At 33.9% G+C, this 24,854-nt stretch overlaps 1 protein-coding gene across 1 annotated transcript in view; it reads right to left on the bottom strand.

Moving 5' to 3' along the window:
* Positions 1-24,086, bottom strand: part of LOC140451491 (E3 SUMO-protein ligase RanBP2-like) — a 39,017-nt gene extending 14,931 nt beyond the window's left edge. The window contains exons 1-5 of the mRNA XM_072545326.1: positions 23,870-24,086; positions 23,124-23,349; positions 11,835-14,248; positions 11,501-11,780; positions 5,306-7,354 (exon numbers count right to left, since the gene is read on the bottom strand). Of these exons, the coding sequence (XP_072401427.1) occupies positions 5,306-7,354; positions 11,501-11,780; positions 11,835-14,248; positions 23,124-23,349; positions 23,870-23,941 (5,041 nt within the window). The 5' untranslated portion in view covers positions 23,942-24,086. The remainder of the gene's footprint in view (positions 1-5,305; positions 7,355-11,500; positions 11,781-11,834; positions 14,249-23,123; positions 23,350-23,869) is intronic.
* Between the last annotated feature and the right edge of the window lie 768 nt (positions 24,087-24,854).

Here is a 24,854-nt window from a genome sequence, read left to right as displayed (position 1 = left end):
ATTTAGAAAGTGAAAGTTGCAGTGCAATGTCGCAGGAATACCTTTTACGAAAACCTGAATGAGTATTCATTAAGATTTCATTTTTATCAACGTGATCCTTGAATTGATCATATACTACCAACTGTAATAAATTTCTCAATGGGCGGAAGTATATTTATAGGTCCAAATTCATCCGCCTTAAGAGTACTATTAACTTTTGGTATTGGAACAACTGTACTGATTTTTCATAAATCTGGAATTTTTGATGATCTAAGAGAAGTACAGTAAAACCTCCGTTAACAGAAATAATTGGGGGGAGGCCGTTTCGGATAACAAGAATTTCGGTTAAAAATAACATTGTTTTTTATAATATTCTTGATCAAAGTTTTGGTATTAAAAAATACTATGAGTTGATTTCGTAATGTTTTCTAATAAGTAAATCCAAAATAAAGTAATATAAAATTAAGGAAAATGAACAAGTTTAACATGCTTTTTTAAAGAAATTTGCTATTTTTTTTGCGTTTTCGTTTGACAACGATGTTTCTCTCTCCCTCCATCGTTAATTTGCAGAACGTCATGAGTTTGCCTCATTCGATTGTTCGACAAAACGTAAAGCAATCTGAAAAGGACAAAACTTGATGTAATGACAGCAAAAATTAAGAATCTAGTCGTGTCCCTAACTAATTAGGCCTACTGCATAAAATTCTTTCCTCTAAAGCATTGAAAATCTCGTCGACGGTCTTTTACATTTACTTTTTATTGACGAAATTATTGCAACTGTAAGCCGTTTCGGTTAAACGATGTTTCGGTTAAAAAGGTTTTACTGTATTTATAAAATTTAAGATAATATGACCACAAGTTACAAAAAACTCTATTAAAATTTTGGATTTTAGTATTTTATTAATGTTACTCCTATTATTTAACGACTTAACCATGACTGCCAAGTCTCAGTGATAGTAATCTAAATTCATGAATACTGGGATACAAATTCTGATTATCATAACTCCATAATTCTTCGGAGTCGATAGTTTCAACAATTTGCCGAATACTACAGAACGAATACTTTGTCACTCAGAATGCATAACTGATTCTGAACCTTAAATTCAATGCAATAAGGTAATTTCGGAGACAATTATTGTTAATTAGTGTTTTTAGCGTTTTCCACATAAGTCTCATCATCATCATCATCAGTAGCTCGACAACCCTTTCTGGCTCCTGGCTTGTTCTAGGATTTTCCGCCATTCTGTTCTGTTCCTTGCTTTGTTTTTCCAGTTGGTATTCTTAAGTGTTTTCAGATCTTGTTCCACTTGTTCCATGTATCTAAGTTTGGGTCTTCCCTTTGACCTTCTTCCTACTGGCGTTTGCCTCATTATATGTTTTGGTGTTTCAGTCTCCAACATCCGTTCAACATGGCCCATCCAGCGCAGACGTCCGATCTTTATGGATGTTATGATCTCGGGTTCATTGTATGCTGTGTATAGTTCAAAGTTATATCTTCTGCGCCATATGTCATTTTCTTTCACCCCCTTATATATGTGTCTAAGGATTTTTCGTTCAAACGTACCTAATAGGTTCTCATCGCTATTCGACAGTGTCCATGTCTCTGGTCCATATACAAGGACCGGTTTTATAAGGGTCTTGTATATTTTGCATTTGGTTTTTCTTGTGATGTTGTTAGATCTTAGATGTTTAATTAGTCCATTATTTGTTTTATTAGCGATATGTATTCTTCTCTTAACTTCTTCACTGAGTGAAGCTAAGAGAAGTCTAGAGTTATTTTTATACCTATCGATTTTATCAAAATAATATTGTTCTTTTTTTTGTTTTTAACATATTAACCACCACATTTCTTGCTCTTTCAAAATCCTCCCATCTGGCATTTCTATCACTTATGTTAGCAGCTTTAAACTCTTTGCATAATTTGTCCCTAATTTAAATTTTACTATAACCTTCATTATCAAATCATGGTATGTTACTTTTGATCTGGCATGATTGAATAGGTGCTATTTTATTTGTGACTGACTGATTAAAATTTCATTGTAAATAGTATTGACATCAGTATAATTTAAATCCTAATCACAAGAAAATTCATTTGGATTTGATATGTTTTTTTCTCGTTAAACATTTATGTAACGTTTACTAGACATTAAAATTTTGAAAACTAACGTATGGTCCTAAAGTTTTGGGAAAAATTTCACCTGGTCTGATTAAGAAGCAAAATGCATTTAACAAAAAAGGCCATGGAATTGAAATGTCATCAGTTATTGACATTTAATAAACAAAGCAGAATATTTTGGTTTGTGCTCTGCAAAATGTCTTATAAAATTGATATTCGTCGAGGTGTTTATAATATGGTTGGGTGAATGTCGAAACGAGATATTGTTAATATTTATCGAGATCAAAACATAAGCATATCGACAATTTATCGCAGAATCGAGAATGTGAAGAAGGGATACCATGTGTTAACTTGCGTAAAAGTGACCGACCGCGGATTTTCAACCATATAAGAGAGGCAAGACTGATTGAAGCAGCTAAGAACAAAACTGGGGTCTCACAGCGAAAACTGGCCAGAAGATTTCATGTTGGAAAGACTACAGTATACAGGACCCTATCGAGTAACAATATTATCTACCGGAGAAGAAGGAAAGCTCCAAAATACACAGAAGATCAATTAGAGAGAATTCCGAGATGTTGCCGCGCGTTAAGGCTAGTGCATTTCGTCAACAAGTTGATCGTGATGGACGATGAAAAATATTTTACTTTGTCCAACTCTGAGATGAAGGGTAACGATGGGTTTTACACGAACGATTACGAAAATGTATCTGATGAAATAAAATTCAACAGTAAGAAAAAATTTGAGGACAAAATTTTGGTATGGTGTGCAATTTCTGAGGCTGGCTTTATCTCACAGCCCTACATTGGTGTTGTTCGAGGCGAAGCCTTAAACGCAAATATTTATATTCAAAGATGTCTCTCTAAATTGCTTCAGTTTGTGAACACACATCATGCAAATGATCAAATAGTCTTTTGGCCAGATCTTGCTTCATGTCATTACCCGAGGATCACAAGGGACTGGTACGAAACTAACAACATTACCTTTGTACCGAAAGCAGACAATCCCCCCAACCTACCTCAGGCTCGTCCAATTGAAGAGTTCTGGGCAATATTAAGTCAGAAAGTCTATAATAACGGATGGGAAGCACAAAATCAGGAGCAGTTAAGACGCCGCATATATACAATAATTAGAGAAATTGACGCCGAGGTCGTCCAAAGGATGATGCAACGTGTCAGGGGAATTATTAGGCAAATCTAAAATAATGGTCCCTTGTCTGTCATTTGAAGTTTGATTTATAATAAGGATAGTTAAGTTAAATTGTTGAATAATTTAATAAAAATATAAGATTATTGTGGTCAGAGTTATATGCTTTTGAAATTTTTCCCAAAACTTTAGGACCTAACGTTATTACTAAAACTGACCGATATTATTGAATAATCACTCAACTTGGGAGTTGAATGAACAAAACAACTAACCAGATCATTATTAACAAGAACACAATCAATTAAAGTTTCACTAACCTTCGTAATTGTAGTAGATTCAATTACTAATTGCTTAATGCCATATTGTAAAAACATTGCTTTAATTTTCTGGGTGTAGAAGCTAGTACTTCAAAAATCCAAATTAAAATCACCAATTAAAATACAATTGACATTACTTTTAAATAATTCATCAAAAATATGCTCTAAGTTCTCTAAAAATACTGCATGAGAACTAGAATGTGAAGGTAAAGAAAACTTAAAATGGAGGAATAACATCGATCGTTTTTAAGTTATGGTGTGACACGGGAAAATAGGGATTCATTTTTTATAATAGATTACGTTTTTTGACGTGATGGGTCGTTCAGAAATCAAAGATCCGGATCTGTACAATGAACCGTAAAACTCTGCTCTCAAAATTATTACGACGCGGGTCATTCACAACTGATTAGGATCTATAAAATATATCTATATAATACTGACTTTACGGAGGCGTTCGACAGAATTCACCACGGCGTATTACTTTCTAAATTGTGTCTCTTTGGTCTTTCTGAGGATGCCGTGACTTTTATGAGGTCTTACTTGTCAAATAGAACGCAGTTTGTTGCTTATAATGGTTACAAATCGGAAAAGTACCTAGCTTCTTCAGGGGTTCCACAAGGTTCTAATCTAGGTCTATTTAAAGATTTATTCATTGATAAGTGACCTTAATGATTGTCATTTTTTGCAGAGTGAACTGAATCGTGTACATGAATGGTGTAATGCAAATCATTTGAATCTTAATGCCAATAAGTGCAAAGTAGTTAGTTATTCTAGGAAACAGTCTAATTTATACCATCCTTATATTATCAATGGCAATGAACTTGAACGTTTAAATAAAATTAAAGACCTTGGAGTTACATTTGATTATAAACGCACCTTTGTTAAACATGTAAATTTAAAGGTTAAAGAAGCACTTAAATCTTATGGATTCATAATTAGGAATAGTCGAAATCTCACTAATATTAAGGCAATTAAATTACTTTATTACACTTTTGTACGCTGTACACTGAATATGCCTCTGTCATTTGGTCACCTTTTTATGATGTACATATCCAACTTATAGAGCAGGTGCAGCGTAAATTTTTAAAATTTTTGTCTTTCAAAATTAACGGCATATATCCCAAGAGGGGCATGAGCAATAGTGAGTTGTGTAGCGGTTTGAACGTAGTATCATTAGAATCTAGACGAATTAATGCCTCCCTAATATTCCTGTACAAGCTACTACATAATCTCATTGACTGCCCTGATATTCTTCGACAAATAAATTTTAACGTTCCATCTTATCCAGTGAGAAATTCGATTACGTTCAGAAATACACAAGGTAGAACTAATCTTATGTTAAATTCTCCTCTATTTCTCATGTGCAACTATTATAATTCCTTAAGTGCTTACTGCGATATATTTCACTGCAGTTTAAAGCAGCTTATTAGGATGGCTGAGATCTACCTAGGTGATTGAGTAGTTTCTTTATGTTAAGGTAAAATACACGAAAAATGTGTTATTTAGTTAGTACTTATGAATTATTAATATATCATTTAACTTTAGTATTGTATTTTGTCCTATAACTGGATTCTGTTGGACAATAAACGCTATTATTATTATTATAATGATTTCCGTACTTTCCACTACCATTTTCGTTAGTAAATAGCGACCTATTGATATTGGCGTCAAACATGTTCAGTTCCTTAAAGAAATTGTTGGAGGCTGCTAAAATCGAGTGTAATAATAAAAATATCTCATCGATACTCACCTGATTTAATGTTCTGCTTCAATCCACCTTCTCTAGGAGTCTCGCACGCTACACATTTAGAGTCTTTCCCTTCGTTTTTGATCATACAAGTTTTGCACTCCCAAGATCCAGGTTTAGGTTTGAACTTGTCGCCGAATCCCATTATCGGTGTCGTTTTCGTGGCAGGTTGCGTGTTTGTGAGGAAGTTAAACGTGACAGTCTTCTTCTCTTCTACGTTCTGACTTGTTGTAGGATTCTTGGACGTGTTACAAGCCACGCAAGCGGAGGCACTGGCGTCATTTCTAACCATACAAGTGTTGCATTCCCAGGAACCGGCTTTTACCTTGAATTTGTCGCCGAAACCGACGGGATCGACTTTGGAAGCGGCCGAAGTTTTAGTAGCATCCACAGTTTCTTTTACAGAAAAGTCCCCACTTTCGTTGAGACTGCTCTGTTCCTTTTGTATCGTTTCCAAGAATTTACTAGCGATATCCGCAGTTTTAAACCGTATAGTAAACATTTCGGTTTGCAGCACACCCTCGGAGAAGTCTTGGGCATGCCAAATGATCGCTTTGGGATTTTTCGAGTTCATTTTGAAGATCATATCTTTGAGGACTCTGTGATTGCAGCAAACTTTATGGACTTGATCCCTTCTCATCAGAAGCCGAACTGATTCGTCTTTCAATATTTTCATTACACCGACGCCTCTTTCCTTCCATTCTTTGGTTTCTCCAGATGTGTCCATCCTGAACAATTTCGCTCTTTCTTCGAATAGAATTTCGCAATTTTCTTCACCGGTTTTGATCTCGACGAGTTCCGGTAGAGGTATTAGAGGTTTAAATTCGGCAGTCGGTACAAATTCTTCAACTGGAGATGATCTGTCGTCTTTTTCCTTTTCTTGCGTAATCACTAAAGGAGTAAACTTGATGGGCTCAGCTTTGGCTTCAGATTTTCCGAAGACGAAAGTCGAGAAAGGTGTAACGGGTTTGCTCGCTTCTTTAACTGGTTCTGCAACTGGTGCCGGCGTCTTAATATCTTTGGGCGAAAACGTTGGAGTGCCAGTAAAAACAAAGCCTCCCAAAGACGTAGTACTTGGTGTACTTTTTGGAGTTTCTTTCTTGGTAAAATCGATAGTTTCTACCTTTGTAGATTTCGAAGACTTTTTGGCCGATTCGAAAACTTCGGAAAACTTTTTGGCATCTTCGGCAAGTTTAAATTTAACCAAGAACGTTTCCCTTGAGGTCTCTCCTTCAGAAAAATCTTGAGCTGCCCACATGAAGGATCTGTTATTGCTTGGGATCTCCTTGAGGACCAAATCGGCGGTTATGTAGTGATTGGCGCAGATTTTATGTACTTGGTCTCTTCTCATGAGAACTCTGTATTTATTTGTCAGGGGATTTTTCATGATTTTTATGTTTCCAATGCCTTTTTGTTTCCATTCCTTTAGGTCACCGGTAACAGAATGCCGGAACAACTCGGCCCGTGCGCAGAAGAGTTCAGTTTCGCCCTCCTCGCCAGTTTTTACAGACACCTCATCGGGTAACGGAATGAGAGGCTTAAAATTCACGTTCGGTTCATAATCTTCAGTCGACGTCGCCGAAACGTTGCTTGCGTTGCTTTCGTTCAACGTTTTGTTCAGTCCAGAAATGCTCAGTTTTGGTGTTAAACCGAAAGAAGCTGGTTCCAATTCGGCTGCGTTGGCTGTAGCGTCGGATTTCAAGAAGTTACCCTTGATATGTTGTGGAGGAATTGTCACTGACAGAACTGGCTGGTTAGTTAGGGTGTTCTGTGCAGGTAGAGGATCCGAAGTTGTTATAACGACGTTCACGGGCGGGGCTTTTCCAAAGATCGACGTCGACGGCGTGATTTTAGCTGCGTGCGCGGTAGTTCCGCTTAAATCTTTAGGTAATTCTCTCATAAACGGAGGCGGTGCAGTTTGGGTCAATATCTGACCACTGAGAGCTTCTAATCCTAAGTTTTGGCTTAAAGCAGGCTGACCAGTGAGCAGATGAGATGCTACAGATGTTGATATACTCGGAGCTTGTTGATCTTGCAAAAATGGAAGGGTTCCTGCAAGTATAAGACGACAAATATGGAATAAACATAAAAATTTGCAATAAAACAATTATTTTATAGGGTAATTCCACGTCAATTATGCAAGGTTGGTCAAAAGACCCCTCTCAATTTGAATTAAATTTTACAGGCGTATTTATATACTATAAAATATGATGATTTACCAAATTCCGCATTCTAAATCCAAAATATCGGTCTATATGGGTAAATTTAATTTTTTCCAAGTCAATTTTTTTCCTGTATCACTTTCTCTTGCACAGCGAGCTCTAGATGGCCAAAAAAAATATCCAAAAATACAATTTCGATGTAACATTTTCCGCTGAACACGATCCCGGTGTTAAAAGTAGCCTAACTAACAAGGGCAATTCGGAAAATTTGAAAAACCAAACAACTAACCTATAATTATAATACGAAGAACCACAATAAATCAAAGTTTATTATTTTAAAAATTTAATTTTTAATTCTTTTGTCGATTTTGTTGATCCTAAAAAATTGGCTGCGAATTTGGTGATTGGTAAAAAATATAATACAAAACTCAAACAAATAAATTGCCAAACTAGAATTACGCTAGTTTTATCTTCTTAAGGTGTCCTCTCCGTTACTGAAGGTTGGCTATAACTATAGCAAATTGCTCTCTATCTTGAGCTGTTCTTAGTATCGAATATGTGTCCATGTCTGTCCAGTATCTTACATTTTTCGGCCAGGAGCATTTTCTTCTTCCTGGACCTCTTCTTTCTTCCACTTTCCCTTCCATTATCAGTCGTAGGAAGTTGTATTTTTCTCCTCTGTAAATATGTCCTAGATAACTCGTTTTTCTGGGTTTTACAATATTTAGGAGTTCTTTCTCAGTCCCCATTCTTCTCAGCACCAAGTTGTTGGTCACGTGCTCCGTCCAAGAGATCGTTAGCATCCTTCGAAAAACCCACATCTCAAAGGCTTCTACACGTCTCATACTTGTGATTCCGAGAGTCCATGTTTCCACTCCGTATAGAAATACGGAATAAATGAATGTTTTTACAAATTGGTATCGGATATCCAACAATAAGGTAGAGTTTATTAGGAATTTTTTTATTCTTTGAAACGCGGACCTAGCATTCTCTATACAAGCACGTATTTCAACTTCGTAGTCAAGATCGTTTGTTATCCAGCAACCAAGATACTGGACTTTTTGTACGGTTTCTATTTGTTTGTTGTATATATGATTATTAATGTCTGCATTTGGTGCACGTGTAACTTCCATTACTTTTGTTTTATTTGTGTTTATATTCAGCCCCAAGCTATCTCCCTATCTGGTTATGACATTCAGTCGTTGCAAACCCTCAGCACTGTCCGCAATAATGACGGTGTCGTCTGTGTATCTTAAGTTGTTTACATATTCTCCATCGATTTTTATTCCTTCTTCAATATTTTCGAGGGCATTTAGGAAGATCTTTTCGGAATATATATTAAACAATAGTGGAGAAAGTACACAGGCCTGGCGAATTCCTCTTTTTATTGACATTTCTGCTGTAATACGATTGTCTATTTTAATCAACGCCATTTGATCCCAATATACGTTTTTAATAAGAGCCATCGTGTTATGGTCTATACAATGTTGTGTTAGGGTTTCTATGAGTTCTGTGTGTTCTACTCGATCAAATGCTTTTTCGTAGTCGATAAAACAGAGAAATACGTCTTTTCGTTGAACTCGGCATTTTTGTGTAGTAATATCTGGAGACCAAATAATGCCTTCCTCGTACCAAGCCCCATACGAAATCCAAATTGTTTTTCGCTCAAATTTCTTTCGCATTCTCTGTATATACGTTAATGTACAATTTTGAGTAAAATTTTCAGAAAATGGCTCATCAGGCTAATTAATCTGAACTGTGAGCATCTATTTGCTTTATTTTTCTTGGGTATAGGTATAAATGTCGATCTAAGCCAGTCTTCTGGGAAGTTTCCAGTGGTAACAGATCTTCGATGTATTTTTCCCATATATTTCCTACATTTTTTGGGCTAGATACTATTTGGTTGTTATCATCTACTAGAGTTGTACATAGTGAATTTTTTCTTGATATTTGTGACTTCCTCAATCTTTTTGTATGCATTGAAGTAGTCATGTTTTTTTAGTATTTCCCTCAGTTCCTCACATCTGTTGTTCATCCATTATTCTTTGGCTTTCCTGATTTTGTTTCGGATGGTTCTCGGGGTTTCTTTATATTTTACTTCATTGCGGTTTTTGTAACATTTTCTTACGTCCATCATTTCTTCTGTCATCCATGTATTCTTTGTTTTTCTTGTATTGTCTTGTAGTTGTTCTGTTTGTATAGTTGTGATTGTTGTTTTGAATGTGTGCCAAATACTTTCTACTGATTCCTCTGCTACCGTGGGTGCTTCACTGAATTTTTCTTTGAGTGTACCATTGAGTATTTACTCTATCTCTGCCTGTACTGCTGGATCTTTAAGTTTTTCGAGGCTAGGTTTTATCTTCTCTCTGCGTTTGATTTTCTTCAGATTAATTGAGATTTTACCGACAACAGAGTTGGATCGGAACCGATGTAAGTCCCGGGATTTGTTTTAACTGCCCTGATTCCATTTCTATAACGCTTGTCAATTAATATATAATTAATCTGGTTTCTTATTATATGGTTTTGATTATCTCCAGGTGCTTTCCTCGTATATAATCTTCTTTTTGGTAGTTTAAACCAGGTTTTTGCGATCATTAGATCTTCTCAATGCAATGGAAATGAGGTTCCTGAGGAAAATAGCAAACAGAAAGAGGACAGACAAAATACGAAACGAAACAATCAGACAAAACCTAAAACTAGAACCAATAAACGAAAAAATAGTAGAGGGGCAACTAAGATTGTTCGGGCACGTGTGTAGAATGTCGAACGAAAGATTAACAAAACGAGCGTTTGACACGAGAATGCAAGGGAAAAACAAACGAGGAAGACCAAGAGTTAGGTGGGTAGACGAAATCAGAAAAGAAAGGATTGACACGGGAAAGTGCATGAAATCTAACACAAGACCGGATAGCATGGAGACAACAGTGCAAAACCTAACCCCACCAGCCTTACACCTAACGGTAGAAAGGCTTAGTACTAAGTAAGTAAGTAAGTAAGATCTTCTTCTTGGCAAAATTGAACCAGTATTTCTCCTCTATAATTCTATAATTTCTAGACTACGTCTTCTGTCCACCCTTCACCTACTTTGGAATTAAAATCTCCCATAATAATGTTTACAGCATTTTTCTTTGCGATCTTCATTAGCTGTTTGATCTCTTGGTAGAATTTTCGTATTTCTCTTTCTGGTTTTTCTCCGATTTTTTACGTAGGTCGATTTCATAAGACGACTTTACGCAAAAAGTTCAGTGACTCCCCAAAAGTGAGTAGTATAGAATATACCTGTAAAACTTAAGCCAAATTGAGAGGGGTCGTCTGACAAACTTTACATAGTTGACATGGAATTACAATATAGCAATTTTTTTCACAATTCCCTTTCAACTCAATTCCCCTTTACTTTTTGAAGAACCCTCGTACACCGTCTGTCATTAATTATGTTTTTACTGAAGAACGCTGTTTGTTGGAACTGCTACTATCTCATGCTGCAAGTGAATGCTTAATGCATGATTTTGGATTTGATAACGGATGGCAGTACTCTTACATGACGAACTTGATGAATGACGAAATTTTCCGGAAATAATTCCATGAATGACACCAAGAGGTATAATAACTATAATACTTAATCGAAAATGAAATATTTAACCAAGAAAGACTGTTTAAATAGAAATTTTCGAATCTAACCCTACTTTTACCAATAGAAACTAATTTAAAATAGAATGACAATATGTATACGAGGGTTATACGAAGAGTAAATGGGAATTGAACTATATTAGGAGAAAATCAAAATAGGAAAATAATAATTAACAGGATATTTAGTTTAGTCAACTAAATATCCTGTCATATAGGACAGGATATTTATATATCCTGTTTCTAGTTATGCCAACTAGAAAAATAGTAAAACAAAACATAAAGTTAACAATGGAAGGATATCTAAAAAAATTAGTTGAACACAATAAACAAAAATATAACGTTTGTAATAACAAAACACAGACGAACTATAGCAAATAAAAAAAATTAAGTATTATTTTATAATAGTTACCTGGCTGTAAGTTTAGTCCACCATATGCATAAGGTAGTCCCGGATAGAGACCAGGATAGAGTACAGGAGGACCGTAGGCAGCTGCAATGGGGTTTGGATTCGGAATTCTGCCAGCTGGGAAGTTCTGGTAAGCTCCTGGGACGGCAGTCGGGAACGTACTCGCCGTAGAACCAATGTTGTAGTCCACCCCGTAGTCTGGATCAAGTATATACAAATCTTCGTCACTAAGTTGATTTTTGGTATCACTTTTCTTGAAGTCTACCAATTCCTTTTTCATTTCCTAAAAAATATTGAAGGGTTAAAGCAGAAAAATTAAAAAACGATTGATATATACCTGTATAACGTCCGTCACGTTCTGAAAATCATCTATGGAGTTCTTAATATCATTAACCGACTTCGTAACATCTTTCAACGTCTCCACTTCCTTCTTGATCGATCGCAGTTCATCGACAACTGAATTCAGCTTGTCGACTAGACTCCTTTGCACCTCTGCGATATTTCTATTTTGCTCAGCGACGAGCGAAAAGATCGAATCTTTCATGGACATCAACTCTCGAATCTGGGCGTCCATTCTTTCGGGACTCGGTCTGGCTTCTTGGCGCAACATGCTATGTTTCAACGGAGTAGACTGGTTTAACGATCCGAGTTTGGGCGTGTAAGCACTGTGGCTGACGTGCGTTAAGCTCGACAGGTATTGCTCGCTCGTGCTCACTTCGAGAGAACGGTTTATGTCCGAAAATAGATCGTGGACATTGTCCGATTCCATATCTAACAAAAGTCTGTCTACTTGTTCTAACTCGGTGCCGATTTTGGCGTTTATGGGATGTTTAGGATCGGCTGTAGAGCCCCTCAAACGATCTAGCGTAAGATACAAACAATCTCTCGCTTTGGTTAGGAACAAAGTAACTTCGCGTTTCTTTTCACTGTCGATACTTTCAATTTTGCTACCGTTAATTTTTTTATCTGCTATTTGTCTGTAAATTTCAAACTGGTAAAAACTCGCGTATGGATCTTTCAGCTGTTCAAATATAGCCAGTGCTTGGTCATGGTCTTTTTTCTTCATTAATTGCGTACCTATGAACAATAGACCCTTTTCGATGAAAGCACTCGCTTCGGATGCTGTCACTTCGTTTGATTTCAGTTGAAACAGTCTATTGTTGGTGTAGGCGATCTTTTGATCATTCTTTACTTTTTCTAAAAGAGGCAAAGCAGTCTTCCAGTACAATTCTGCTCGGGCAATGTTGAAGTCGATTTCAGATTGTTTGGTCAACTTCTTAGACCGTTCTTCGAATATATTTGCGAGTTGTACTAAAATTTTAATATCCAAACCGTGATGTCCAATACATCTCACCACCTCGATACCTTTAATCAATAACGCCCTTATATCTCCTAATTGGGAACAAGCTTCATTTTTGTACATTTTATAAGCAGATTCGATGAAGTTTGTTTGCTGAATTGTTCCGAAATTTGCTGTAATCGACGCTGGCAACGTGACGTAATACGACAGTTTGTTGTCATTCAAATTCGAACTCGCACATATCGTAGCACAGCAAATGAACGAAAAAATATCGAGAAGATTTATGGACTCGGCAGAACAGTTTGTCAAATTTTTGGTCGAATACTGCAACCCTTCGAATGTAACGATGTTCACATCCGCCATATTTCCATTAAGCATTATCCAGATGTAATGGTGCAACGAATTTGGGAAAGACAGTTGAGAAATCTCGTCAAATTTGTTCAAATCTGGCGCATCTGGTAGTTTCAGTGTTGGATCAACTTGTGGGATGTTATTAACAAAGAAGCTGGATGATATTTTGAGATGTTGCTCTCTTTTAACAAAAAGTTTCTTGTACAATTGTTCCCGCCACATTCCCGAAGAATATTGTGCGGCTTTTTCAAGCACTATGGATTTTTTATCTTTAGCCATTGCTAAAAGTACGTGCCCAGTTTGGGAGCACCTATAGCACGAGTCTCTATACCATTTCTGCACCAATTTCTTGTTTTGATCAGATGATTGTAAAAACCAGATACTTTGTAGGTCTATAGGACTTGAATGATAAGCAGTGAAGAGAATCGGTAACACGAGATAGGTTACTTCCTTAAAAGGTATTACGTCTTTTTTCCCTTGCTTTAATAACAGTGTTGAGTAATGAAAATACAACTGCATTTGATAATGGCGCAAAAATATCGCTACCAAGTTCCGATCTGGGCAGCTAGAAATATTCTGAGATGCTTTATGTAACATCTGGTCCAGATTAAATGTAGCTGTAATGCAATCTACAGGACTACTGATGTTGTATCGATCATCTATACTTAGAGCAACTAGTCGTTCTAAAACAGACACTGAAAGGAACCAAAAATCCCAGTTAATTTCTGAATCCAAAGATACATCTTTCTGGAACCTTAAAAGGACCTCAGCAAAACTGTCATACCAGTTTATATTGTTGTAAAAACTAGGAATGTCTTTTTCTTCTACAGCCGATGCATGCTTATAAGCTTCTTTAATCATGTTATTCTGAAGGAAGTGCTTAATCAATTTGATTCTAAGTTTAATATCGGTCGGTCTGACTTCTAGTTCTTTTAGTAGCAGTTGTGAAATTTCATATGGACTTTCTTTTGTTGTTATTAACCTTTCTTTTAAACTACGTACAGCTGAATTGTTTGGATCAAATGATTGAGCTAGATCACAGAAATATCTCGCTCCTGATAGGTCCAATTCCACGTTGTCACATGACATTAACTCACAGACTGAAATAGGAACATACAAACACTATTTATGTACAATTAGTTAATAAAAAAAATGCTTTTTTGCTTATCATTGAGTGACCAAAACTTCACACAAGATTTAAATTCAACACCATTTGTGGTTTAAAGTGTCATCAACAAAAAAAAAAGAATATAAGGTGGTCTAATAAGCTTTCAGTATCACCCAGAGATCAACGCTCAGATCATATGACTGGGACTAGAGAAGTTCTGCTGTATGATTTGGTTTTGCAAGATCAGTGCATAAAGATGCTAATAAAAAATGTCAAGGATCTGAATGGAACATGTTGGTCTTATATCTCCACATAAAGTGAACATAAAAAAGCTTTGTGCAAGATAAATTTCATGTTTTTACTTTCTGAGAAATGATTGAATAATTAATAAGTTGTTTTAAGTTGTTTGTAATTAATAAGTATGATAAGTTGTTTTATGATTTTCGGAATGATGATTACATTGAGCTTAACAACTTCCCTGCTTCCATAGACTGGCAGGTATGTATGGTTAATGATGTTAAAGTTGCTACAAAATTATTCTACGAAGTTCTCTCTATAAGAATTGCTTACTTTGTGCCATTGAAGAAATATAGAACTTCAACTTTCCCAAGTGGTTATCTGCTGATCTTAGAAAACTGACTCTGGAGAAAAAATATGCTTACTATATTTATGTTAATAATCGTATTGATGATGACTATATTAGTTTTTGCCACCTAAGAGCTGAATGTAAACAACTGTCTAAAATTTACTTCAGCAACTATATTAAAGGTATAGATACTGGCCTAAAAAATGATCCAAAATCATTTTGGAAGTACATCAATGATAAGCGATCTAGTCATAACCTACCTAACTCCTTATTTTATTAAGTCCAATCTGCACCAAATTGTCAAGACATAGCTAATTTATTTATGAACTTCTTCCAAACTGTGTATTCACCAAATAACAACAACCTTTACATATCTATCCATCCATTAAATAACAACATTAGTACAAATATTTTGAAAATTTTTTATATTTATTTATTATTTATTATTTATTTATATTTATATTTTTATATTTTTTATATATTATATTTTGAAATATTTGAAACATGTGAGAGAAATATCATAATATGCTGTGACAAAAAAGGCGGTGATACCAAAACAAACGAGATGTCAACTACAGAAGATTTATCCAAACTGAGATTAGAAAATGACCTCTTAAAAAGACTAATTATGGAAATGGAAGACAAAAATGTTGTATTAAAAGAAAACAATAATTTATTGCGCCAAAAAGTAAGTTATCTAGAGCAAAAAACCGCAAAAAAAAACTGAATACGAAAATGTAAATAAACAAGATCAGATAATGGAACACTCTGTTGATAAAAAATTCTCAAGGTCGGTACCACCTCGTACACAAAATAGATCATTCACAGAAGTAGTAGCTCAAACGTCAAAAAGTTTAAGTAGTTCCTCTGAACAGAAGACAAGTGACAACATTAATGTCAACCTCAAAAATAAACAAACAACTGAGGTTAACCCATTAAGGGCCGAGACAATAAACAAAGAGAAATTTGACAATTGATTTATTAGATTGGATTAAAAACACATAAATTAAGACTAATTTACAACCAAAAAGAATTTTTTTTTCTCATGAAAGGAAAAACAGGTGGGTGCGTATACGCACCTTTGGCCGAATACGCATACAATTTTTAAAAAAGGAACATATTGTATCTTAACTGTAAATTAAATTTTAAGATGAAAATTTTCGAAACATTCGGGGTGTAGATGCACTGTACACTTTTTACATAAATAAATAGTATTACTTTTGCACATCCGACATTTTCTTCTTGCACTATTATCGTCTCTTTTTACAATGTGGCCATTTTGCACGAATGTCGCCCGAAATATGGAACCATTTCCTCGTCAATGGAAAGATTTTTTGCAGACTCCAAATTGTGCAAACTTTCGGTTAATTATTTCAAAAATTGGTGACAATTTTCAAATTTATCATTTTTATTCAGTAAGGTGTTATCTGACAAATGTATGTTCTGTTTGATTGAACGAAATCTATGTCGGCTCATGCTTTCTCTTACAATGTGCACTTCTTTATCCTCATCCTTCGACCAATACATATCAAGTTGAGGCAGACTGTGATAACCAAATAATATACATATGCCAATAAATTTTTTTAAATCTGTGGCGGTTATTCTGCGATGCATAAATATTTGTAAAATATCGAATGCTCTCACTTACTTCTTTATCAAAAAAGAGTAAAAAAACTTCAATGTGACTTGCCTCCATGGTTGGCTTTTATATTTTCTAAATATTGATCAGACTGATGTTGAATTACTGCCGAGTACGAAGGAGTATCTGTTTTTACCCAACTTGGGACAAATTTGGATTTATTATTTTTGCCTGGTTCTTTCTTTGGACGATTTGATCTGTGGTTCACAGGAATATCATCATCAGAATTCCCATTCACTTGTATTTCATATATACCTGCAATATCTGTTTTTATTCCTTCTATACCAATAATATTATCATCAATGTCTTCTACATCGGAAATTTCATCTGTTTCCGGCGGCACATAAACCACATCAAGTGAGTCAGCATTTTCACAGTCTGAGTCTTCTTCTAACAAAGCCATTAACTCTTTAGTAATTAGTGCCCTCTTCATTACCTATTTCGAGAATTTACTAAAATAAACAAAAACATGCACTACTAAAAATATACTACTACTATATACACGCATTCATATGATAATAATTTAGCTTACCTTATTTCAACTTATATGGAATATAAAACAAATAAACACAAAGAAACTTTCAAACTGATTTAAGTCAAGAAAAAAGCAAATATAATAGTATTGACTATTGACGAGATCGTAATTTCAGATTGTTAAGTCTACGAAAAAAATATAATATGGTTTCGGCCAAAGGTGCGTATACGAATCCATCGTATAAACATGCAATTATAGACCTTATTTTTAAAGTATGAATGAATAAGTTTTTAGAATAATAAAAATTTCAACATATTTTTATAATTATAGAATACAAAATATGAATTAAGTTTATAATTAGTATCGGAAAAATTTTTTGTATGAAGATGTGCATAAATCATTAAATTATGCAAAATTATAATAATCTTAAAATATTTAAAAAGTAATATTTTTATCAAAAGAAAAATGATACTATATACCTCAATCTATTGAAATGTTACTTCAATAAAAAGAGAACATTAAAAAAATTATTTTCGGGCCAAAAAAAAATTAACAATAAAGGTTGCGTTTACGCACCTTTGGCCGTAAATGGGTTAATGAGCAAATAAAAAAACATAAAATAACTGAGGAAAACAGCGATAGTGACTCAGATGGGTTCCAAAAAGTTATACACAGGAGACATCGGTACATAACTAAAAAAAATATAGGAACGGCAGTAAGCGATGACGATAGCACAAGTGGTTTTGCAGGGGAAAAGAAAAAAGTGTGGCTATACTAGTATAGAGTGAAGAGAACAACAAAACAAGAGGAGATATGTAAATTTCTAATAGAAAAGAGGAAAATGCAACAAGAGTCTATTATGGTAAAGGAATTGCCAAGTCAAGAAAATATGTTGAAGAGATTTGTTGTATCGGCTCCCTTTGAATATAAGGATGACATGTATAAACCAGAGTTTTGGCCTAATGGTGTTGGCATAAAAAGGTTCCAAATGCATCGTCATAAGGATTTTCTAGATAACCGAGGTGGAAATTTTTCATAGGAGAAAATAGAGAGCACAAGACACATCAACACAAGGAAATTGAAATACAAAACACAGTCACACGAGCAAAGAATATAAGTATCACCCACCAGAACCTCCAATCCATAGGAAATTGTATTGATGAAATAGAAGAACTTCTAACAAACAACAGTGACTGTAAAATATTGTGCACAACAGAACATTGGAAAACTAAAGAAGAATTAAGTGAATATGGAATTAACAATTTTGTGCTGACAGCTAGTCATTGTAGAAATAATGTGAATGAACATGGAGGAACAGCTATATATCTTAGTAAAGACAGGAAAGAAAGGATATACAAGAGTTATCAGTAGATAGGGTAATAGAGTGTGCTGTATGCGAAGCTAATGTAGGTAATAACAAACTCATTATAGCATCAGTTTACAGACCATCAGGTAGCGATCTGGCAGTTTTTTTAAACAAATTTGATATTATACTGGGAAGAATTATGATAGAAAACACAATTATAATTATAGGGGGAGATTTCAATATCGATCTTAAGAATAACACATTAGATAAAGTAAAATTTTGTATGTTAATTAACTCATATAATATTTGTCATGTAATTGAAGACTACACTAGAGTAACTGCCACATCCAAAACTTGTATAGATAACATACTAACAAATATGCAATCATATGTGTCAGTAGAAGTCTTGCACGCTGGAATCTCTGATCATTCTGCCCAAAAATTAACTTTTCAGGTAGAGGAAGCAGAAACGAATACTCTTGAAATGAAAAGACATTTTAGTACAAATAATATTGAAACCTTTATAAGTAAATTACATAATCATGACTGGCTTAATTTAAGTTACAAATGTGTAAATGATCAATGGAATACTTTCTTAAATCAGTTTCTGTATATATTCAATCAGTGCTTTCCTTTTAAGAAGTTAGATTCTAGGCAACGTAAAAAAGGCCTTAATAAAAGAGATGATCCAGAGATAATAGAATGTAAGACTCGTTTAGACATCTTGTTGACAATGAGCAGAGTTAACCATAAATTCCATGATTCCTATAGACAGGTAAAAAAAGAATATAATAAGAAACTAATAACAAAACGATCAAAGCTATATGAAAACAGGATGTCTGAAGCTGCCAACAAAAATAAATGCATGTGGCAAATTGTTAGTGAAATTAATGGTCAATTAAAAAGTGTAAATTCAATAAAAGTAGAGGGTAGTCCTCAAGAGATTGCTGATAAATACATGATCCACTTAAATACTGCTTTAAATAACACTTTATCTCAATTACAATACACTGAATATAAAGACAACATTGCAACTAACATAAATTCAGTGTTTGTCGCACCTGTGACAGAAACTGAAATTATGGATATAACTAAAAATTTAAAAAACAAAATGAGTTGTGGAATTGATGAAATACCCACTAAAATCCTTAAACTGTGTATAAAGGAGATAGTGAATCCTCTCACTACAATCATAAATAATTCACTAAAATCTGGTGTATTTCCTGAATGCCTGAAAACTGCCATAGTAACACCTGTTTACAAAAAGGGTGATCCTAAATTAATTAATAACTATAGACCAATTAGCCTTCTATGTTCCTTTTCAAAAATCTTAGAAATGACTATGTATAGGCGGATAACAGAATTTTTAACAAAATGTCATATTATTAGTGCAAATCAGCATGGTTATCAACAGGGAAAATCAACTCAGACTGCGATTTTTCAATTTGTCTGGGATATTTTGAAAAGTACTGAGATTGGTCATATGGCTTTGGGTCTCTTTTTGGACCTATCAAAGGCATATGACTGTTTAGTGCATGACCTATTATTTGATAAATTGGAGAAATATGGTATACGTGGACCAGCATTGAACTGGTTTAAGTCCTACTTGGCAAATAGGAGACATTTAGTAAAAATACATAAAAACACTGAAATAGGCATCTCATCTGAAAGCACTATCAATATTGGAGTACCACAAGGAAGTGTGATTTGTCCTTTACTGTTTGTGATCTATATCAATGATCTTCATGGTCTAGTGGCTAATACTACTTCCAGCATAACAAATTATGCAGATGATACAAACATTTTAGTCAGTGGTAAAGACATGTCTGTTCTAAGCGTTAATGCTAGTTTAGAGTTCCAGAAAGCTAAAGACTGTTTTTCTATGAATAGGTTGGTTTTAAATCAAAATAAATCAGATCTTCTTTTGTTTAAGACAAATTATGCACATTCAGATATGCCAAACAGTATTATTGTAAATAATGACACTTTAAATATTAGCAGCAGTACCAAATTTTTAGGATTATATATTGACAGTTTTTTATGTTGGGATAAACATGTTGACCAGTTATGTATGTCTTTGAGTAAAGTGATTTACAGCTTTAGAGTTCTAAAAAAATACATGAATAGTAACTCATTAAAAACAGTGTATCATGCTAATTTTGAAGCAAAATTTAGATATGGTCTAATAAATTTTGGCCACAGTAGGGACATAAATAATGTATTTCTGGTTCAGAAAAAAATAATCAGAGTTATGTTTGACTTAAAAAGTAGGGAATCATGTAGAGGGCATTTTAGGAGTAATAATATTTTAACAGTTTACGCTGTATTTATTCAAGAATGCTTACTGTTTCTATATAAGAATAAAATACTCTTTAGGAACTTTGAGCCCAATAGTATAGCAAATACCAGGTTATATAATTATAAAATTCCAATACACAGGTTAAGTATAACAGAAAAAAACGCTCTTTATTGCTGCATCAAATTGTTTAATAAACTGCCTGAACCTATTAAAAGGGAGGAAAGATTAAGTTTGTATAAACATCAAATATTTAAATTACTGGTAGCTCTTGAGCCATATTCTGTGGAGGACTATTTGTATATGTAACGGTTAGGAATAAGTAAATAATATTTTCGTTTGTGACACTGTTTTTTTTAAATAATTTTATGTTCACGGAATGTATATTATTTTCTAAAAATAAAGATATTGTTATGTTATGTTATGTTATTTGTCCTTCTAAGATTACCATAACCGATATTTTTAATGGCATAAATGAGCTGCCCAATAAGCTTACTGCTGGTCCAGATGGAGTGCCTAATTTTTTATTAAAAAAGTGTTTTATAATACCTTGTAATATCATTTGTTATATTGTTTAATAGATCTCTGGAAAACTCTGTGTTTTCATCTTCATGGAAAGGAATTATGTTGTTCCTATATTTAAAAATGGTCAGAAAGACAACATTGAAAATTATCGTAGCATTTGTATATAGTCTGCAATCCCTAAGCTCTTTGACAGTCTTATAGCAAAGCAACTTTCTTGGTTACGTAAAGCTTAATATCTCAATCACAACATGGTATTCATAGTAAAAAATCCACTGCGACATACTTGGTTTGCTATCAATCTGATATATTATCTCATATGGAAGACTGTAAACAGGTACATGTAATATACATAGATTTTTCCAAAGCATTTGATCATGTAGATCACCAAATACTTTTGTGCAAATTAATTAATGTAGGCTTTCATGTCAGGTTTGTTGAATGGATTAAAAACTCTACATCTGGGAGAAGTCAAAGAGTCAAGATAGGTTGTCATCTGTCTGACAGTTTCTCACAGTAACATCTGGAGTTCCTCAAGCAGGCCACACTTCTCCACTTCTTTTTAATATCTTCGTTAATGACATCACTTCCTGTTTCCTAAATAGCAAATGTCTAATGTTGGCAGATGACTTGAAATTTTGGAAAGTTATAGATAGTTTAAATGATCAAGCCTTGCTACAAGATGACTTAGACAGACTACAAAATTGGTGCAATCAGAACAAACTCCACTTGACTGTAAAAAAATGTTTTATAAGTTTTTCTCGTAAAGTCAATAGAATTGGAATAAGCTATACTATTAATAATCAGCCACTGAATTATGTTTCTCTTCTATTCAGGATTTGGGTGTTATTTTCAATGAGAAGCCTACTTTCTGTGCCGACATAAACTCTATTTCAATAAAGGCATCTAAACTTCTTGGTTTCGTTACTATGAATTGCAAGTATTTCTCCATTAATTCAACAAGATTTAGTGTACTGTTTCTTAGTTAGAACTATTTTGGAATACTGTTCAGTTATTTGGACAATATTGATACCATAGAAAGGGTCCAGCATAAATTTTTGAGATATTGTGCTTACCATGTCCACACTACTATTGAAAATCATGATTATTCCATTATAGAACAACAATTATCTTTACCCTCATTCAAGAACCGTCATGATATGCCGGGAGTTATATTTATATATAAGATCACACACGGATTTATTGATTGTCCAAACCTATTAAGCCAGATTAACTTTAATGTTCCCAATCAAGCTCTTCGTTACCAGAATGTTTTCAATATTCCTTTCCACAGAACAATCTATGGTATTCACAACCCATTGGATAGATACATGGGGCTATTAACACTCTCGCTGCCAATGAAATTTTAAATTTTTTCATCGTGCGCCAAAACTATATTATTTTGTTAACGTGAAACGCTGTAAGTGTACATTAATGTTACACATTTGTCAATACAGAGTGCACATTAATGTTACACTTGGCGGCGAGAGTGTTAAATGTTCACGATTTTGATATTTTCAACATATGGGGTTATCCTATGTATTAAATAAATAAAAATCTGAACTGATTTGAAATGAATGAAACACCAATTCACCTAGAGATCTAAAACCTAATAGCAGTCTAAACAGTGGACATCAGCAAGTTATTTAGATTTAAACACGTGGAGGATAATACCATCAATAAGAAATGTCATTGCATCTGTGTTTTGAGATGCTAAGGGAATTTCACTACTTAACTATTTTGAAAAATGTGAAACCATAACAGGAGAGAACTACTATTAACTTATAATAAAACTGGATACATGCCTTTCCCACCAAACAGACAATATTTAGAGGAAATTAGCTCTGATCATTGTTTGCCAGAAAGAAATAATTCCAAATCATGACTTGTAACCTTGAAAAACTGTTTAGATCACTCTTTAGTGTGCAATCTGTGAAAATTATCCTTTAACAACCTTTATTTGACCAAAATCATTGTTTTGCATAGTTTTGGCCACTCCATCAAAACAAATCTACTGCCTTTACATTAAAATATCCCACTTACCTTTTATTACTAGATTATTTTGTTTTGGATCAATCTGCAGACTATGTTTGAATGCATCTAAGGCTGCATCTGCTTTCCCTAACTTCTCTAGCGATTTTCCTAATAATTGATATCCCTCTGCAGATTTTGGTTTGACAGTTAGGTAAGAGGATACATATCTGTAAGCTTGGTCATAATCGCCAACATTAAAGTACAGTTTGGCGAATGAGAAACATCTTAAGTTTCTCTGCAAAAGAAAAAATTAAAGTATTGTGAGTTTCACACCATTTTATGATTTCTATTAGTTTGAATATTGGTGTAAAGGTGTTGATAAGCCATATGGACACTATTATGGGTAATATCAAAATCAAATAAAATGCTGCCAAAAATTGCATTACTTTAAAAGATACCTCATTCATAACCTTACACTAAACTTTTTTTATATCGATAGCTGGATCATATATATCCTGATATTCTAAGATTTTTTCAAAACAGGACGTCAAAGTTATATTACGGGAAAAAAACTAATGAAATTACGTAAAAAATCGGCAAATAAAGTTCTGAAAAATATTCCCCCCAATGGCTTATCATTCCATGGGTAAGTTAACCTCTTTCCATTTCTATTATTACCGAGGGTTTTTTTTCACTTTTTCGGCTAAGTCCACAAAAAATTTGGCATTTTTGAGGCGTTCTGGCTTACTAAATAATTACCATAGATTTATAAAAACTCGGTTTATAGCAAAGGTTCTCATTTGGCTTTGACTTACCTCAGTCTCGTTATTAATCTTTTTTAAGCAACTGTTGACATGGCGATCAACCTCTGATTTGGTTTTAAACATTTTGGAACATACGAATAATGTTAACTTTTAATACTTTTTGCTATTAATAAAAACAATTAACACAAACCACTATCTATGCCGAAAAGACATACACAAAATTATGCTTGTAAAATTCGTTGAAGTTTGAAGTTGAGGAATAGGAAAGCGAGAGGTACAGAAATATCGATAGTGCCATCGATTATCATCGATTCGATTTCATACTCGAACTATTAAAATTGTAAATATAGTTGCATAATAGTTTTCTTTATTCAATTTAATGTGAGATCCCCAATAATTTAAAAATTAAATGCTGTTAGCACTTTAAATAAACAATAGCAAAATGAAATTTATATTAATCATTCAGTTAATATATAAAGTGTAAATATGTCTAATCATTACAAATCTAACAGAAAATTGTTTCATAATATAAGTATCCTGACCTGCGTATATAAGCTTTTATTAAAAAATGAAGGTTGCCAATTCAATTCCTTTCATTAAAAAACTATTTTTACAAATACACTTCTTTGAATTATTTGCCGAGAGTATGAAAATAATCGAACCTTTTTTCGTGGCTTTCTATATTAATTATAGATTAATATTGGTGATGGTGACGCCAATGTTCAAATTTATGATATTTTTATCCACGAGACGTCATGATCATAGCGATATATGAAAATAATTTTATTTTTCTTTTTGCCTCGAATAGCACTACGTTTAAATGTTTTTCCACTTAATACATGTCTATAAATAGATATTTTACGTTTAGGTTAAACAAAACAAACATGGATCTTTATTGTTTTGCAATCTTGACTTAGGCAACCAATAATACGTACTTATTATGATAATTTTTTGACTGTTCTAACCACAGATCACCTGTGGTTCTAACAACCATTCAAATTTCGTCATTTTGTGTCATGTGGAACAATTTCACGCA

The sequence above is a fragment of the Diabrotica undecimpunctata genome, chromosome 9, assembly GCF_040954645.1.
Source record: "Diabrotica undecimpunctata isolate CICGRU chromosome 9, icDiaUnde3, whole genome shotgun sequence".
NCBI lineage: Eukaryota > Metazoa > Arthropoda > Insecta > Coleoptera > Chrysomelidae > Diabrotica > Diabrotica undecimpunctata.
Note: the sequence above shows the minus strand (reverse complement) of the source record. Positions and strands in the feature narration are given on the sequence as shown.